The 19,666-nt window shown below is 32.6% G+C and overlaps 1 protein-coding gene across 4 annotated transcripts; it reads right to left on the bottom strand.

Annotated features, from left to right (window-relative positions):
* Window positions 1-1,280: 1,280 nt before the first annotated feature.
* LOC148609819 (P-selectin-like) lies at window positions 1,281-5,525 on the bottom strand. Of its 4 annotated transcripts, none has more exons than XM_088541947.1 (6): window positions 5,426-5,525; window positions 4,718-5,053; window positions 4,138-4,341; window positions 3,306-3,506; window positions 2,686-2,824; window positions 1,281-1,520 (listed from the first exon to the last, which is right to left on the bottom strand). In XM_088541947.1, exons 1-6 carry the CDS (start codon window positions 5,472-5,474, stop codon window positions 1,355-1,357), a joined length of 1,095 nt encoding a protein of 364 aa, XP_088398073.1. In that variant the 5' UTR covers window positions 5,475-5,525; the 3' UTR covers window positions 1,281-1,354. The 4 variants fall into 4 exon arrangements, with proteins under 4 accessions (XP_088398073.1, XP_088398075.1, XP_088398076.1 ...); XM_088541949.1 differs by having other exon boundaries at window positions 3,429-3,506; XM_088541951.1 differs by having other exon boundaries at window positions 1,395-1,533.
* Window positions 5,526-19,666: the final 14,141 nt, after the last annotated feature.

The following is a 19,666-nucleotide window of genomic DNA, read 5'->3' as shown; positions in this document are numbered from 1 at the left end:
CTTTTGTTTCTCTCAAGAGCAATAACTCTAATTAATATATGTTTTCACACGATTTGAACCCATTTGGACGCTTAGTCATCAGCATAATTTCATAAACTATACGTTCATATATCGGCTAAAATTCCGAAGCGACAGCAGTGGAATGATTCAAAAACATGGTTTACATACACAATGTAACGAACCAAAAGAAAAGATTACACATAAACTGAAGATAAGTGGAACAAGATGTCACACAAAAAAAAAATTAAAGCACAAGCAATAAGAACGAGAGTGACATGTAGAAAAAAACCTACAGAAAAAACTGAGATTAATGTTATTATTTAAAATAGAAATATTTTACTTTTTTCTCGAAATAGAGTTGAAATTTCAATAAGAAATTGTCATAAACACCGAGATGTTACATTTACTAGAGATGCAATGTGGTCCATGTATATTGGAATTAAAAAAAAACTAGTGCAAAAAAGCCTTTTGTAGTGTTACGAAAATTAAAATTCCAACTGAACCGTAATATTTTTGAAAAAACTATATATATATATCTTATATGCGACCATTATTAGCATATGCCCCTGAACTATGGGACAACTGTAATGCTTCATTACTGGAACTTAAAGCAAATCCAATGGAGACGGCAAAAATTGTAATTGGGATAATGTTGTTTACAAAAACTTATATAAAGAAGTAAATTGAGAGACAATAGAAAAACATCGTAAACGTAGAAAATTACAAATGCTTTGTAACATCGAACAAAAGCATACCCTGAAAATTTGTGTAATATTGTTCCACCTAAGGTACAATCTATTTCCAAGTATACATTGCGAGATGACATTTTATTGCCAAATTCTTACAAGAAAATCTTCTTTCAGCTACTAAACAGGACTTGAACAATCTCGACATTATAATAAGAAAGATTGTTCCAGTATCCAAATTTAAGTAGGTTTTACCAAGAAATAAAGATCGATCCATTGTACCAAATTATTTTTTCATACGGACCTAGAAAGTTAAATTTACGGATAAAATATCTTCTGTATCTTTTCTAAATTATGACCTGAACCGAATAAATATCACAGATCCGTTATGCAGATGTGGTACTAACATTGAAGATGGTGACCACTGTTTCTTCAGTTGTCTTTTATATGTAGTCCGACGAAAACTATTCTCCAGTTGACTTTTAGTTACACTCATTATAGTAATGTATAATTCATATATTGTTCAAGCAAGCTCTCTTATTCAATACGTTATATTTATATATTGCATTAAGACCTTTAACAAAAAAATATGTATAAACTAAAAATTTTTATTCATTTCGTTTTTAAAAGTCTTGCTATCTTCATACACAGGTTGGAAAGGAGTAAGACTATCTCTGATCCGGATTACATTTATTTGTTTCATGCCCGTTCAAAGTTTTCCCAGGATCACAGCTATATATTGCAGTACTTCCTACTATTGCGTAATCTAGCTGTCTTTCTGTCCCATCATCTTCGAGTAGTACATACTTAATAGATCCCCCACTTAATGAATACCTAGTACACAAAACTACAAAATAGGTTCAATTTATATATGATTACATGTACTTGCCACAATAGATTTAGTGATAACAAAATAAAGAAAAAAGCCCAGAGACATTGAATTTCTGTATTAAGGAGGTAGACCTAGGCTAATGGACATAACTCATGAAGTCAGTGATATGTTTGAATGAAATCAATCTAAGTTACTTTGATGCTTACATGACATTGATGTAAAATGCTGAATACAAACGTTCCAATATTTTTTTAAGAGTTATGTCCCTTACCCTAGGTCAACCTCCTTAAGTAGCAATCTTTGTAAGAATCATGCAAATTCTATAAAATGTGATGCACCCTAAAAAGACTACATATTGCATATGTTTTATTTTTGTGATTAAGCTGCATAATAGGACTACATGATGAAATGTGTCAATATACCCACCATATCGATGAAATGACTGTACCAAGTCCGGACCATTGCGATACCGGTGATGTAATATTTATTTTGGATTTGACTTGATTAGGGATCTGATTAATGTTCGGTGATTTTGTTGTTACTCTTATATACAGAGTTCTTCTGTTTCTCGAGACTGCTTACACGAACAGGCTCGTGTACTAACATATCCGTATAAATACGACAAGATCTTACTATCACAGAGTAATCATACAAACAACTATTATTCCTGTTTTATCATCTAACACTAAATGTAAGTTCATAATGAAAGTTGTAGTAAGTCGATTAAAGTCAATCGCATGTTTAGCAAATTGTTTTGAATTGATATTATTTATATAATTGGTGGTACTAATCATTATTATTCATACCTGTGACCGTGAAATATTTTTCAATTGAATGTAGAAAGTGATTACTTTATAATACGAATAACACGAAGTTACAATCTGTACAATAGGTTTCTTTTATCATTTTTTATTTTAATGCAAAGATATGTGCAAAGACTTGTATAGCATTTTCCAGCTAAACGCTATGAATCTGTTATATAATTTGCTCTTAAGTAAACCAAATAATTTGAAGAAATTCCTAAACAAGAAAGTAAAACGACGTGTTGTTTCGTTATATTTAAAAAAAGGTCTTTCCGTCTATTTAGCTCTACCGCAATGAGGGAGGTCCTTATCATAGCGCAAATTAGGGAGACATGTAACTTCGCCTTGCCTAATTAGGTAATACCCTTCGTATATTCTAGTGGCGGTAAAGTTGGCTTTACTTCCTACTGAAAAAATGTTTATTTCTTCTTTTACTCCATCGTCGTTAATTTTAGTAATCGTCATATCTGCACAGTATATATCTGGTTTAAAGCAATGATAAACTAAAACAAGAAAAAAAAAGTTTAAAACATTATTTCTACACATATAAAAATCAAGGGTTAAGGGTCCTGTTTGATCATATCTGTCATGATAGTTTCATTCCTTATACAAATCCAGAATTGACGTGTCATATGTGTTTTATTGTTTCAGTATGGTTTAAGGTCCTATGACAAACATTTAATTTTTTGTGCTACCTCAAAGAATCAATCGTCCGTAGGAAGGCATGTCACACATCCCATTCGGACACTTCATTCTATCTCCGAGCCAACCAGTCATTCTATCCCCTTCAGAAATATACTGTGCTTGGTGGAGAAGCGATGACTACCAATTCTAAAGTTTCTCGTGTGCCTCGGTTGGAGATTGAACACACTATCAAACGCTATCAATGTAATATCGGTTAAATAGGCATTGCGATATAAGAATGCATATTAAACAGCCATTTAGTTGCATTGTAGGCATTTAGATGTTATATAGCGTACTAACTTTTACAAAATGGAACTGTATCATTCCATGATGAATTTGCACTGCATTTGATCACATCGTTTCCTTCTAGTTCATGTGCTTCATTACAGGAAAAGAAAGCGTGACTTCCATATGTAGCATTACCTCCCTCTACTTTAGTTCCGTTTACTGTCTTCTCAATTACAACATTCCCATTTTCTATGGTTGGCTTTGAGCAAATATCTATAAAATATATATTTTGTTCCTCAAAAAACTATATAACACAAATGAAGTTGTTGGAAAATATCAAAGGTCATGAGCGACCTTTGAAGTCGAAAGATGTAAATACTATAAATGTGCTTGGCTATGTAATTTGGAAGCCGAACTAATGTTTGTAAGAAACAGCAAATGAAGTTGTTCACAATAGAGAAATCGTGTACCAAAAGACGCAATGCATACTATTGAATATAAACATATATATCATTTATTTTAACAAAAATCAAAATAATATTTTAAAGACAGTTTTCCGAAAATCCTTGCTGGGTTTTATCATGTGCATGAATATGTGCAAAACACAAAAAAAAATGTTCAGGAACTTCATGCCCTTTGGTTTCTCAGCTATTTAGAAAAACACTCGTTGTTTTAGTTTTATTTTCAATTTTTCTAAAGTTCACTTGCATGGCCGATTAATAACTTCAAACGCATTTGTCATTGTCATCTAAACAGTGCATGACAATGTTACGTAGTCAGAAAAAAAGCAATTTTGAAAGCTGTTATTCATAAGGACCTGATGAAATTCTTCCTAACACGTTAAAGTAGGCGCGTGTGAACAACATATAGTAAACATTAAATACGGAAGTTATTGCATACTTACTTTGCTCACAAAATGGAAACTTCTCATTCCATGATGCATTTAAGCTGCATTTGATCTTGTTCGTTCCTATTAGGGTAAACCCGTCATCACAGGAAAAGTAACCATAACTTCCGATTGTTGCATTACCTCCCTCTACTTTACTTCCGTTTACCATCTTCACAATCACAACATTTCCATTTTCTATCGTTGGCTTTGGGCAATTATCTATTAAAAATGATAAAAAACCATCATTTTGACCAGCATTGCGAAATAACTTTAGTATTATAAATTACTCTACCGATTAATTAATTTGATATGGGAAGATGAAAAAAGTCTTGTGAGTTCATTTTTAAAAAAAATATCACGGGAATAATGTCAAAAAATTAAGAAAGATAATTTTATAAAGTCTTTACAGAAAGGCTAATTGTTACATGGTAGAAATTATGCATTATTAGAATTGAGAACATGTCAGTAACCATTGAACAGTATTTTAAAAAAAACAAGGCTGGCGATTTATATTTTATTAACAATTTATTCCGTTCTTTTGCTCCTAAAACACATATCTATTCTGTGTGTGAATTTAAGTAAGTCAAATTATTACCTGGAATACAATCTTCTTTCACATATCTATACTGGCCTTGTTTTGGTCCGTAGGATTTGTGATGGTGGTACATGTGACTCCACGGATGGTACATTGCAGTTTGATGGTAATTAGCCCAAGGTATGTATGATACAGGTAAGTAGAAATAGAAACCCATCATTGGCGTATATGGTACCGTCATTGGATAATAATACCAAGGGGAGTATGGTTGGTGATGATTGTAGTTTTTCCTCGGTGTAACCATATTATTAGGTACTGATATGTCCCTATTATATTTGTAGTTACCAAACTTTCCCGACTGCTGGGAAGCAATATGCCTTGTTTGGTATGACCATGCTTTAAAAAACAAAGTATGTATTACTATAATGTCTTTCAAAAATTTCTTGAAGTATTAAAATGTTAAAATGCTGACAATAAATAGAGAAGAAGATATTGGAAACAATTCTAGTTTGCGTACTTTTACCTAAAATGCCAAATAGTTTCAAACCAAGTAAAGACACACAAATGAATATTTACACTTGTAGTCTAATTATAGATATTTCTATTGGAATTAAATACTTCTTTTATATTTTAAGCCATTGTTGTTTTTATTTTGTGCGTTGACCCATTTAAATTAGAACATATATATACCGAAATCTTACAACTGAAATGTTTTCAAAGAAATAATATTATTGCAGAATTTCCATAGTGTTCAGGGAATTTACTCACCATCTGCGTTGTACCGGATCTCAACAGTCAGAACAAGGAATATAAACATCTTTTCTGCAACTGATGTTTAAAACGTGAAGTCGTCTTGATTTATTGGATTCTCGTTCAGGAAATGAAAATATATATCCAGATATATTTACATATTTATTTTCATAAACTGATCATTTTTGCGTTTAAGTATCATAAAGAATGTTTTATATGATGTTATTCAGATTAATCTATATGTATACTTAATTAAGGAAATCACAACATATGGTACGTACATATTTGTCTTTGGTAATTCTTTAATATGCAAACACATCACTAAAAAGTATATGAAGCTGCCATTGTGTTATTTTTAAGCTCCTGACTTTACATGCACAAACTTTATATTGACTGTTTTTCTCGTCATAAGTATACTGAACCCAGTTGATAATACATTAACAACCATTATCGTTCCGTTCGCAATCGGGTACGTATTAAAAGAAATGAACAGTATGTGTTTTTATAAAAACGTTTGGGCTATTTTTACGAATCTCGCACAGACGGTATAAGTATGGTAAAGCTCACGGTGCTCGCTGATATATGCAATGCATTCTCCATATACAAATGTATTAACTTGTGATTTCATTATCTATAAATAAATTGATGACTGATTAAAACACTGTATTGTAGATAAGACATATTAAAACTTTTGAAAAGCTCGCCATTTCCTGTCTAAACAGACTCGCGTGATGGCTGTTTATTAAAAAAAAGTGTGCGATTTACAAAGTATGAATAAATATAATTTGATACTGATGGACTTCAACAAGTGTCTGGTTAAAACAGATTTTCGGATTATCCAGGGTGTGGTATGGACAAAATTCATTATAATTTTCTTTTCTATTAAAGAAATTTATTTATACTAAAATTACGGCATAAAAATGAAGATATCTTCTTGTCATCGAAAATTACTATGAAATAAACATAACAATACGCAGCATTTCATCAATTAAAAAAAGTTGTTTTTCATGTATTTTTTTCTTGAAATGGATGCTGCCATATGATCATTATTTTGACATTTTTGATGTTATCTTCATTAGGTTGATCTGAGATTAAAAACTTACTGTTTAAGAGAGGTATGACATTGACGAAATTACTGTTCATTTTAGTATTCTTATATGTATCAGGTCTAGATAATATGTCTAAACTCAGTTCAAGACTATTATTTGAAAATAATAGCATTAAAACCTATGATTTTTCAATACTGTATACTTCTATTCCCCATACTCAGTTAAAATCCCGACTTAAAAACATTATACATCATTGTTTTTCAAAAAAAGATGGTACATCTAGATACAAATACATAGTTCTTGGTAGAGATTCCTCATACTTTGTAAGAAATAATTCCAAATCATCTTCCAAATATACAGAGGAAGATGTTTACAAAATGCTGGAATTTTTAATCGACAACATATTTCTCCAGTGTGGTGGACGTGTTTTTCAACAAACGGTCGGCATTCCAATGGGAACAAATTGTGCTCCTGTACTTGCTGATCTATTCCTTCACTCTTCTGAGGCTGACTTTATAGCTGATCGTTTGGCTAGATCCTTCAATCTCAGTTTCCGCTATATAGATGACGTATTATCTTTAAACAATCCTAATTTCGGGGATTTGATACATTGCATTTACCCAAAAGAACTTGGGATAAAGGATACTACAGACACTGTGAAGTCACCCTCATATCTTGACCTACACTTAGAAATCGATGGTAAAGGAAAAGTATTGATCAAACTTTACGACAAACGTGATGACTTTTCATTCAGAATTGTCAACTTTCCTGTCATCTGTGGCAACATCCCTTCGGTTCCTGCATATGGAGTGTTCATATCACAACTCATACGTTATGCCAGAGCTTGCCGAAACTACGCAAACTTTTTGTATGGCGTTAAGAACTCTAAGAAATAGGCTTCTGGAACAGGGGTATGTTGCTACAAGATTGAAGTCATCACTACAGAAGTTTTATGGTCGTCATCATGAACTTATGGATCGTTATGGTGTATCCATCAGCACCATGAAACCTGATTTATTCAACGGGTCATAGTTTTCCTTTCCTCGTTTGTCTACCCCGGACTTGACTTTTTTATGAGCAACTCGGCGAGTGTTTCTAGAAAAGCAGAGGACTCTTACCCTACCAGTGCATTTGGTCCATGCTCCCAGGTTTTAGTGGAGTCGAGTTGCTCATTTACTTTTGTTACTTGTATGTATGATTTTAGTTACTTTATGTTCTTTGTTGTGAATGTCTGTTTTCCATGTCTGGTCTTTGTCCCTTGATTAAATTCTTTTGATTACCCTATAACCTTGGTTCCCTTGATTACCCCTACTCTACAATATAATAAAGTTATATTATAAAAGGATTGAAAGAAAACTAGTTATACCGCATAAGTGTTTTTGTTTCTCGATAGTACAAAAATATAGGTATATCTATAGACAATAATAGTATTTTGACATGATATAAAAAAAATATACGATTAAGGTTTAAAAACGGCTTAAATCGAGGATTCCCGGGGCGGTTTTTTATTATTATTATTATTATTATTATTATTATTATTATTATTATTATTATTTGATTGTGCCGAACTCGAATATCGTTTACATTACTGGTCATTATACTGTTATCGTCTTTATACTGCAATTTTAAAGACTTTTCAAATCAAGTTTAATTTATATAAGACGTATTTTTTTCATTTTTTTCTCACTAGTGGCTTTCGATAGTGACGCTACAATAAACAGGTATGTCATGCAAGGGTTGGAAAGTAGGCGGAGCCAAAGTATAATATACTGTCAGTGACCGTAAGTCATTAATAATTATACTGGCAACGCATTTTGTTAGATCAAATAGGACAAGTGCAGTATAAAAACAGATTATAGTGCGCATTATGAGATTAATCAACCTTTTAGAAATATGGTATACAAGATTAAAAAAAAAACATTTAACCTCTTGTACCTGGCTTTGGCTTTCCATTTCGATACTTTTGATTTTGAAAATGTTTTATATAAAATTAAGTTTTGGAGTTTGACTTTCCTTTGTAATTGGTTATAATGCTGATGATGATAGGTTTCTCCTTGAAACGCGTGTAGAGCATATCGGAATTAGCATTACTTATATGATCGGTACTTTTGAATTTATTACAGAAATATGATTTGTTTATCAATTAGAAAAGTTCTTCGAACAATTTCAAATTGGATCAATTTTTATATACATTGATGGTAAAAAATATTATATCAATGCAATTTACATATATATTTTTGCTCAAAGTAAGAACATATCGATTATTGAAAGTTTTAGTTTTGCCTATGGAGTTTTCATATCACAATGCATATTTTGTACCAGAACATGCTTTCATCAAATATGTAAACTCATACTAAATGCTGCATAAGTAAATATGCAATGTTGTTTTTGTTGTTACATAAAAAAAATACATAGGCTACTTCTGTCCGCAAAGGGAGTGATATTTTAGTGAAATATGTGCATACCTCAGAACTAAAAAACACACAATTTTCCTTGTGATAAAGCATTGCATAATATCACCTTGAACAGAATACTAGTATCAAAATCAGAATAACAATTGGCCTTTATCCATAAATTCCGATAATATCACCTATTTCATCCTTTAACCTCTTACATTCAAAGGGTTGAACAAAAAGCTAAAGAGGCCCCGGCCAAGCCCCTGGAGACAATGTCTTAAACTTTAAAAACTATTCGATATACTTTACTCTTAAGTAGTCAGAAATAAACGGAAGTTAACGGATGCCAAGACGACAGGGTGATATCATTACACGATTGAAAACATGTTTGCGGTCTTAAAGAAGCAATTTCAGACTTTGAGTTCATTTATTTTTTTTAGGAAAAATCAGAATCAATAAGACATCGCTTTTAATTCTTATCCAGTTATTTACTTTGTGCTTTAACAACTTCACAAAATTTGATATCAGTAACATAGCTAATAAACCCTTTTTCGGTTGTATATCAACAACAAACTTTAAATAATCTTTTGGGAATTAAATACCCATAAAAACTAATATGGTATTATAGTCATAGAAACACACAAATAAACATTGACTTTGATCAACTCACATATTTGCAAATATGAACATATCAAGTTTGTTATTTTCTTTTTGATTAAAGTTTTATTACATTAACATTCATTTGTGAGAAACATTTTATTTTTAGGTACAAACAAGTAAAATAAATACATCAAAAACTTCTTGTATCGATCGCCATGACGTCATCTCGTCTTTAAGAACGACTTATCTAAAACTTTCTTTATAATTACATTATATATTATGTTGTTTTTATACAAGTCTGTATAGATTAATGCACTAATATGTCCACCAGAGGTTGGTTCAGATAAAGGAGACTGTAGAAACAGCTTCTTCAGCATCTTTTTTGGACCTATATCTCGAATTCGACAACATTGGTCATCTCTATACTAAGATTTCTTTTAAAAGAGGCGATTTTAGTTACAAAATTATTATTTTTCCTTACTTGTAAAGCAATATACTTTTCTACTGAAGATGATGCATATGTTTCACAGTTGATTCGCCACGCTGGAGCAAGTACTAAGTACTCTGATTTCCCTGAACGCTTTAAAAATCCGCGTTACAGATGCCTGAATCAGGGGTAAGAGAAAAAAAAAGGTCTCTAACCAATTTTTTTATTATCAGTCCTTGGTTGTAAAATAATCGGCTTCTTCTAAAAAAATGAAATAATGGTTGCCTTTTGTAAATTATTCTTCCTGCTGATATGACCACTGATTCACTATTTAATCACCACACATATATTCAAAACGTAATGAAAACGGGGGGTTTGGCGCGTTGTAAAACCTAGATTTAACCTACCATTTCGTTTGAAATGCTTGTACCAAGTCAGGACCAATGCGGTACCAGCTACTCCGTTGATGTAAAATACCTTTTTTGTCAGAATACTTTGTACCCGACTTGATTATGGATCTGATAAGTGTTCGGTATTTTTGTTGTTGCCCTTATTGAAGAAAATTATATGCGTTTATTTGCTGTATCGACTGATAAAACATTGAACAGACTAAATGTATACTGACGGCTTTACAAACGCATCACATTGACAAACAAATGTTTCTTTAGGTATTTGATCGAAATAAATTCGTAAATTTAACAGACGTGGCAATTATTGAATTGGGGTACATTGAGAACATGAGAGTGTAAACATAAATACGTGGATACCAATAGCCACAAATAGGAGATATGTTTCATTAACACTGAACAGAGTTTAAATGGTTTTAACCTAAGCGCACTGTCGATCGTGTCCATTTTTTGTATTTTTATGACAACAATGAGAACATAATTGTTAATATTAATTTTTTTTCTATTATCATTGACGTCACTGTAAAATATTTAGTATATTGAGTTCCCAAAATATTAATCTTAGTTTTGCGGCACTCGTGATCATATTTTGGTTAATACATGTAACTCTCTCCAATACTTTTTGATAAGTAAAACATGTAAAACAGATATTTCATGCATTTCAGGACGAGAACAATTGACCAATCGAAAAGGCTCTGCTTTGTTCTTGACCCTGTTTGTGTCAGCTCAGCTCACAAAAGCAACGGCACGTAAGTTGCCTCGTCATCCAACTCTCCATTATTCTGACTCCGACCAAAGAGGTCGTTACTACTTACACGTGTTACTTGTCTATGTTTGAAATATATGGTAAATGATATCTGAATAAATATGAAAAATCAATAGTCGTCAGCAAATCAAATGTAAATATGTATCTTCAGTAAGTTGAACGGCATTAGAGGACAAACTAAGATTTAATTTATATAAATTTTTGTAATGCAAACTTCTTCAAAGGCGTAAAACAAATTTCTCAAATATGAATACACATTTACTAATAATGTAGGTTATAAGTCAATGTTAAAATAGGAATATAATTTTGAATGCATTGGTGAACTTGTGGAAATAATAATATGCCATATATGGAATGTTGAGCTGCTTTGAATATGTTAATAAACACCTCTTGACACTCTTGACCTGACCTTGATAGCATATGATCCACAAGCGCAAGCCCCTGTTTTTCGTTACAATAAAATCGAAATTTGCGAATACACGGAAGACAAGTTTCAGGTTAAACCACTATTCTGTATCTATATCTATGTATATCCTTGATTTCGAAGTCCTTTTTGTCTATTCTTAGGGAACTGCCTTTCCTATGTATTGACTCATTTTACCAGTATCATTATGACCTTAAAGCGTCTATCTGTTTTCAGTGAAGCGTTTAGGGGACACCCATTTGATTTTAATTTGTTATTTGCACAGAAAAAGTTAAACCTGGGTATTTTTTACTTCAACTCCTAGAAAATAAATTATCTGACCTCAGTCGAGATAATACGAAACAAAAAATCTTACTCCAATAAAATTGTCTCCCCGGCAAATTTTCGCCAGTATATATTTTATCATGGCAAATTATGACATCCCCTTAATATCAAATGGTCGTCCCCTTCAATGATCACGTGACTAATTAGCATTTGTTGTATCCTTTATTTTGTTTACTATAGACTTAGTATCAGATTTTTAATGATACATTTTTAAACGAACAAACCTCACAAAGATAGAGTAGGGATTTTATATTCAACTAGCCCCATTTTGGTTACCAAGATAAGAACATAACTAGCCCTGCTTTGATTTTGTTAGTATAGAGCTTATGAGCTAGTGATGAGTATAAAATATGACCATCAAATACATAAGGATCATTAATTCAATTGTAAGAGTAATCAAGGGAACCAAGGTTATAGCGTTATTCAAAAGAATGTAATCCAGGGACAAAGACCGGACATGGAAAACAGAAATACACAACAAAGAACATAAAGTAACTAAAATCATACATACAAAGTAACGAAAGCATCCTCGGACTACACTAAAAACTGGGAGCATAGACCAGGTGCACCGGTCGGGTAAGAGTCCTCTGCTTTTCTAGAAAAGCTCTAGAAACACCCGCCGAGTTGCTCATAAAAAGTCAAGTCCGGGGTAGACAAACGAGGAAAGGAAAACTATGACCCGTTGAATAAATCAGTTTTCATGGTGCAGATAGATACACCATAACGATCCACGAGTTCATGTTGACGACCATAAAACTTCTGTAGTGATGATTTCAATCTTGTAACAACATAACCCTGTTTCAGAACCCAAAAAACGACAAAAAAAGGGCAACATTCTATTAATGAGTCATTGTGAAAAATCGTTGACCTCAAGGAATTTTGTAGGTCTTGCAAAAAGGATCATTCTAATAACCGAAAATGTCTTTCTGGCTATTATGGTCTTCAAGTTTGAAGCTAAACCATACAAATTGTCTTTTGTTTCTCTCAAGAGCAATAACTCTAATTAATATATGTTTTCACACGATTTGGACCCATTTGGATGCTTAGTCATCAGCATAATTTCATAAACTATAGGTTCATATATCGGCTAAAAAACCGAAGCGACAGCAGTGAGATGATTCAAATGCGTCAAAAACATGGTTTACATACACAATGTAACGAACCAAAAGAAGAGATTAGACATTAAACTGAAGATAAGTGGAACACGATGTCATACAAAAAAACTAAAGCACAAGCAATAAGAACGAGAGTGACATCATGTGCTCCGGGAGGCTAGGCATGCCCTGTTTCACCAGTAGCACCTGCCATATTGCAAGTGAGTACAATTAAATAATAATAATGCAGCTTGGCAACACGTGTCAAACAATATTCACACTGGGGCCTTATCATTCATCTGTCATACATGTACATTTTTTTACTATACGACAAATATGTTGTCGTACTACATTGTAGCAAACAAAGCCCGAAAACAACTTTGTTTTTGTCCGCAAAATACATTACAGCAAATGTTTATTATCAGATGTAGACGTAGAAAATGATAGCAATAACAAGACCTATACTTCTACCGCACTTTCCAAAAAAAGAGATAGTGGAAAATCATAAATCTGTACTATAATCTTTTGGTCTCTTTGCCAAACACGATGATTGTGATCTACCGTCAATGTACTGGCTTCCTTAACCATAAAAATGATGCTACATAGCTTGATCTGCAAAATGTACTACCAAACCGCTTTCAAAATGTTTAACTATTCTCACAGCTGTCAAAGAGGGTCTCCAGTCCTAACACGACATTTAATGTTACTCCTGTGGTGTTATTGTTTCAATGTGGATCCTTCAAAATTTGTAGATCTTCTGGAGACCCTCAATCGAATAGCATTAGAACCTATGATTTTTCAACTATTTATATTTTGTATTCCCTATACTCAGTTAAAATCCCGAACAAAAGCATTATTATACATTGTTGTTACTCAGTAAAAAAGACGGTACATCTAGATTCAGGCATGTAGTACAATGTAGAGATTCTTCATACTCAGTAAAAAAATGATTCCAAATTATATTCCAAATATACCGAGGAAGATATTTTCAAAATGCTGAATTTTTTTCATCGACAACAGTCCAGTGCGGAGGACGTGTTTTTCAACAAACATTCGACATTCCAATTCTAATTGCTGACCCATTCCTTCACTCGTATGAGTCTCCGTGGTAAAAGAACATTATTGCCCAAATTTTACGACCAACACAATGACTTTTCACTCCGTATTGTCAACTTTCCTTTCATCTGTGGCAACATCCCATCACTACCAACGTATGGAGTTTTCATATCACAGTTCGTACGTTATGCCGGAGATTGCCGTAATTTCATCGGTTTTTTTTCAATTTTTTTTTAATTGTAATTGTCTGCTTTAATTTGGAATCGCTAAACAATAAATTAACATAGGGCTAAAAATTTACTTGAAGATTTCTAAAGACTCTCTGAGAGGCCTTACGTGATAACACAACTTTCCCACATACAACAAATAAGTGTTTAACGAAAATATTCATATTTATTTTACCGGGACATATTTTAAGAAAACATTTCATTTACTTAGGTATAGACTAAAACTCAAAATGAAAAGCGTTTTGAAAATGCAAAGCTATGACATTAATACAAGGTACAGTCATTATTATATTGAAGTGTGTTATGATTTGGAAAAAGAAATAAATATCAAACATTTCCACTTGCGGTAGAGGATAAAATAAATCTTATCTGTCCATACATTGGCATGTTAACTATAATAAAAACTACGTTATTTCAATGCACTCTCAGATAGTGAAATTTTTTTAATTTATAACCAAGAAACAACAGAAACAATGGTTCCTGCTTTGCAAGGCATGTTACATGTATATTAACTCTAGTAAAGAAAAAATCACACAACTTTGCCCATAAAAGGACTTTGGTAGGACTTGTCATCAAGATTATTTCATTAATTGTTTATTTAGTGTTTTTCAGTATCAAGTCATGTAATGATACACAGACCGTAGTATGATATTGCAGAGGTGGACTGTAAACAGTTTTGACAAAAACAGACACACTATTTAAGATTGAAACAGCTTTGAATTTCGATTGCTATTTGATACAGAATAAGACTTTGATCAGAATTGGAGTGTCCTTATTCCTAAATAGTTTAAGGAGGTAGACCTAGTTTTGTATGTCTATTTTGGATGATTGTCTGTTCAAATAACAGTATTTAACGTTTCCGGAAATTCGGGATCTGTTCCGATTTCCGGATAGAATTTAGGTTGAGCTTTTTACCTTCCGGTAGCAGACCAATATTTTTTGTTGTTTACTTGTTTGTGTAAAAACATTACAGAAGCTTAAATTTGTCGTATAGCTTTTCGTTTTACATCAATCTCATGTGAGCGTCAAAATAATTTGTACTGATTACATTCTGTTTCAAAGGAAAGCTTGAAAGGAATTGGTGAAATTGAATATCACTGATTTCAAGAGTTATGCCCCTTATCCTTGGTCTATCTCCTTTAGTCACAAACCAAATTTTCTCTATGTGAACATTAATGTTTTTACATCTTCGTTGATAAACAAAAACAAAAATAAATTGAAACATTTCTAACAAATTGATTCTCACATCAACTGCTGTAAAGATTGTTAAAAGAAAATTCTCATAAATTCTCCTTTTAACATCACATAAACAAAGAAATATTTCTATTGAGTAATAGAACACGTATTTCGACCAACAATAGAAAATCAGAAGTCAATTTTATTATTATTTATTGTGATGTGTTGGCAAGTTCATTACAGGCTTCATCTGTCAAATTAATTACCCTTATTCATTATAATACTCTATAAGTCTTTTTCGTATTTCAATTTCTTTTACAATTATTTTTACTGTATTCGTCCTAGAAAAGTATGAGTCGGAATAAAAATTAACATCTAAACGTTACATTAACTAAAAAATTACAGCTTGGTGTAAAAAAGAGAAATATGTAACAACAAAAACAATGTTTCTTCTTCTATAGTATTATCTACAGTACTAATACATGGACTACTCTTAGGTGAAGACTGACATTTATAGTACTATCTACAGTACTAATACACGGACACTCCTAGGTGAAGACTGACATTTATAGTACTATCTATAGTACTAATACAGGGACTACACTTATGTGAAGACTGACATTTATAGTACTATCTACAGTACTAATACACGGACTACACTTAGGTGAAGACTGACATTTATAGTACCATCTTGGACTAGCTCTACAGTACTACACAGCCAATTGTGCCAGATATGATAATCATATGGTGTTAGATTCATATGATTATCATATGGTAATCATATGAAATTCATATGATATCTAACATATGATAGTCATATGATTATCATAATTATGATTCTCATATGTTAATTTTGGCTCGAAATAATGTGACTTTGTGAAAAGCATATGATTATCATATGATAACCATGCGATTATCATATGTAAAGCTAATCATATGATTATCATATGGTGCTCGATTTATATGATATTCATATGATGCAAACCATATGATTCTCATGGGTGGCACATTTGCCTGTGTAATACACGGACTACTCTTAGGTGAAGACGGACATTTCTATCAATTATTACATTTACTGTACATATAATTCAAATACGCTTATCTTTACATGTACACTATGTCTAAAATATTAAAGAAATAAAATACGAGAAACATGGAATGTAATTGTAAGAAATGAATATTTCATTTGTATTGTTTCATGGGCGTGTAAAAGCGTTGACCGATCGCATATTTTGAACATAAGCGCGACTCATTAAAATGTGCTACGGTCAACGCTTTTTCACGCCGATGAATCATCAAGTATTGAAACATTCAATAAAACAAGTGAGTTATTCCAATTTTCAGTAAACATATCCAAATATGATGAATAAATAAAGTGAAGATTGGAAAAATAAAAAAAATGATGAACAAAAAGATACAATAAAAAGATATAAAAGATTCAATTTCGAATTCAATGTATTACATGTAATATTATCCTTACAAACATTGTATTACATAAAAACCTCTCCACAAATAAATGTAATGTTTTCTGAGTAAATAACTCACACATAACGCATTACATTTTAAAGAATATATTGTGAAAATTTGCCACATGTAAAATGAGCATCAGAAAAAACTCGAACTCAATCACGTTAACTAAGTTGATAATCGAGAATCAATAGAAATTTTAATATGTTTTATGAGGTGTCTGAATTAGAATATATGTACATGCAAGTATCTTTCGATGGAATCTGTACATTGTTGTTGTTCTTTTTTTCTCTTTTTTTTTGGGTGTGTTTGTTTGTTTGTTTGTTTGTTTTTTTATTATTTTATTTTTTGGGGTTTTTTTTAGTTCTTTAAAATGTCAAGTACTTGGGTAAAATTGTCATCTTTGTTAAACAAATAATGAACTTTTGAGGTACTTAAAATAAAATAATTTTGTAATGTGTGAACTTGTATACCGAGAACTCCTTTTGGTCCAATTCATAAAGCAATTATTTTATTTATATTCTCTACTACTAGCCTTACATCTAATACTATGCCTTTCTAAATTTCTCAATGCCTGACAATCTTGTCTACAAGGGAGAATTTCATATCAAAGGCCATAAAGCATCTACATTTTCAAACAGAGAGAGCCTTGAAACGCCGATCGACTTAGTAGTATGCCAAGACAATGTTAAGTGTCAGGTCATTTGTCACTTAACAAAATTGAGCTTGTCCCACTAAGTTAATGTGGTAACTAATAAATGTCGACTGTATGATAAAAAAAACAAGATTTTGTTTTCGGTTATGAGTGTAGGAAGTCTTGCCGAAGTCGGTTTGAGTTAACTATATAGATGACGTATTATCTTCAAACAATTCTAATTTCGGGGATTCGACACATCGCATCTACCCCAAAGAACTTGAGATAAAGGATACTACAGACACTGTGAAGTCACCCTCATATCATACCTACACTTAAAAATCAATACTAAAGTAAAACTATTGACCAAACTTTACGACAAACGTGACGACTTTTCATTTAAAACTGTCAACTTTGCTTTCATCTGTGGCAACATCCCTTCAGCACCTGCGTATGGGGTGTTCATATCACAACTCATACGTTATGCCAGAGCTTGCCGAAACTACGCAGACTTTTTGTATGCTTCACCAGCAGCACCTGCCATATTGCAAGTGAGTACAATTAAATAATAATAATGCAGCTTGGCAACACGTGTCAAACAATATTCACACTGGGGCATTATCATTCATTTGTTATACATGTACATTTTTCTACTATACGACAAATATGTTGTCGTACTACATTGTAGCAAACAAAGCCCAAAAACAACTTTGTTTTTGTCCGCAAAATACATTACAGCCAATGTTTGTTATCAGATGTAGACGTATTATCTTAAAACAATTCTAATTTCGGGGATTCGACACATCGCATCTACCCCAAAGAACTTGAGATAAAGGATACTACAGACACTGTGAAGTCACCCTCATATCATACCTACACTTAAAAATCGATGGTAAAGTAAAACTATTGACCAAACTTTACGACAAACGTGATGACTTTTCATTTAAAACTGTCAACTTTGCTTTCATCTGTGGCAACATCCCTTCAGCACTTGCGTATGGAGTGTTCATATCACAACTCATACGTTATGCCACAGCTTGCCGGAACTACGCAGACTTTTTGTATCGCGCTAGAACTCTAACAAAAAAGCTTCTGGAACAGGGTTATGTTGCTACAAGATTGAAGTCATCACTACAGGCTAAAAACCACTAATTCCACTTCCCATAGGCTTCTATGCTCATTTCACAATATTCAATGGCTTCTCGGGACTTTACCTTAACTTTAACCTGCAGATGACTATATATCAGCATGATTCTACATATGTCAGCTCACAATCCTCAGAATGGCATGTGGGGTTAGCAGACTTGCAGTGCAGTACTGGTCACCGGAAGTGAAGTGTCTATAAATAGCATGGGAAATCCCAGTGTTTTCACAAGATAGGGGTATATTTAGAAATCATTATGGAGATTAGGCTTCACATCACAAGAAGCAAAATGCACCTATAAAATGTACAGAAATGTTTTTCCTTTCAGAAACTGTTTAAATTTTTTAAATGAGATGAGAACTTTTTTCACAGCACTATGAGGAACAGGGGTAATTTCTGCGTAGGACTATTTTTGCGTACGTTCCAAATGCTCATTGGTTGAATTGGTGGTCTGTAACCTACAGAAGTTTTATGGTCGTCATCATGAACTCGTGGATCGTTATGGTGTATCCATCTACACCATGAAAACTGATTTATTCAATGAGTCAAAGTTTTCCTTTCCTCGTTTGTCTACCCCGGACTTGACTTTTTATGAGCAACTCGGTGGGTGTTTCTAGAAAAGCAGAGGACTCTTACACTACCGGTGCACCTAGTCCATGCTCCCAGTTTTTAGTGGAGTCAGAGTTTGCTTTTGTTACTTTGTATGTATGATTTTAGTTACGTTATGCTCTTTGTTGTTTATGTCTGTATTCCATGTCTGGTCTTTGTCCCTGGATTACATTCTTTTGATTACCGCTATAACCTTGGTTTCCTTGATTACTCTCTCAAATAGTTTATGAAAGGCTTAAAGTTCACACATAATTATATTATTTACGTAGACCTAAATAACTCCTACAAAATTTAGTAGATTACAAAAAACATGCACAACTGCATATAGGGTCCTCACTACCTATAAAGTTTGACGAACTTTTATGCAACAGAGTTGCGTTTAAAAGTGACGACAGACAGACGGACAGGACATGAAAAAGATGTTCTTTGACGACCCATAATTTTATATCAAACTGACCA

Source organism: Perna viridis, chromosome 8, assembly GCF_037379345.1.
Source record: "Perna viridis isolate PV_CMFRI_1.1 ecotype Kerala chromosome 8, ASM3737934v1, whole genome shotgun sequence".
NCBI classification, from domain to species: domain Eukaryota; kingdom Metazoa; phylum Mollusca; class Bivalvia; order Mytilida; family Mytilidae; genus Perna; species Perna viridis.
The sequence above is the reverse complement of the archived record's forward strand: the minus strand, read 5'-3'. Positions and strand labels throughout refer to the sequence as shown.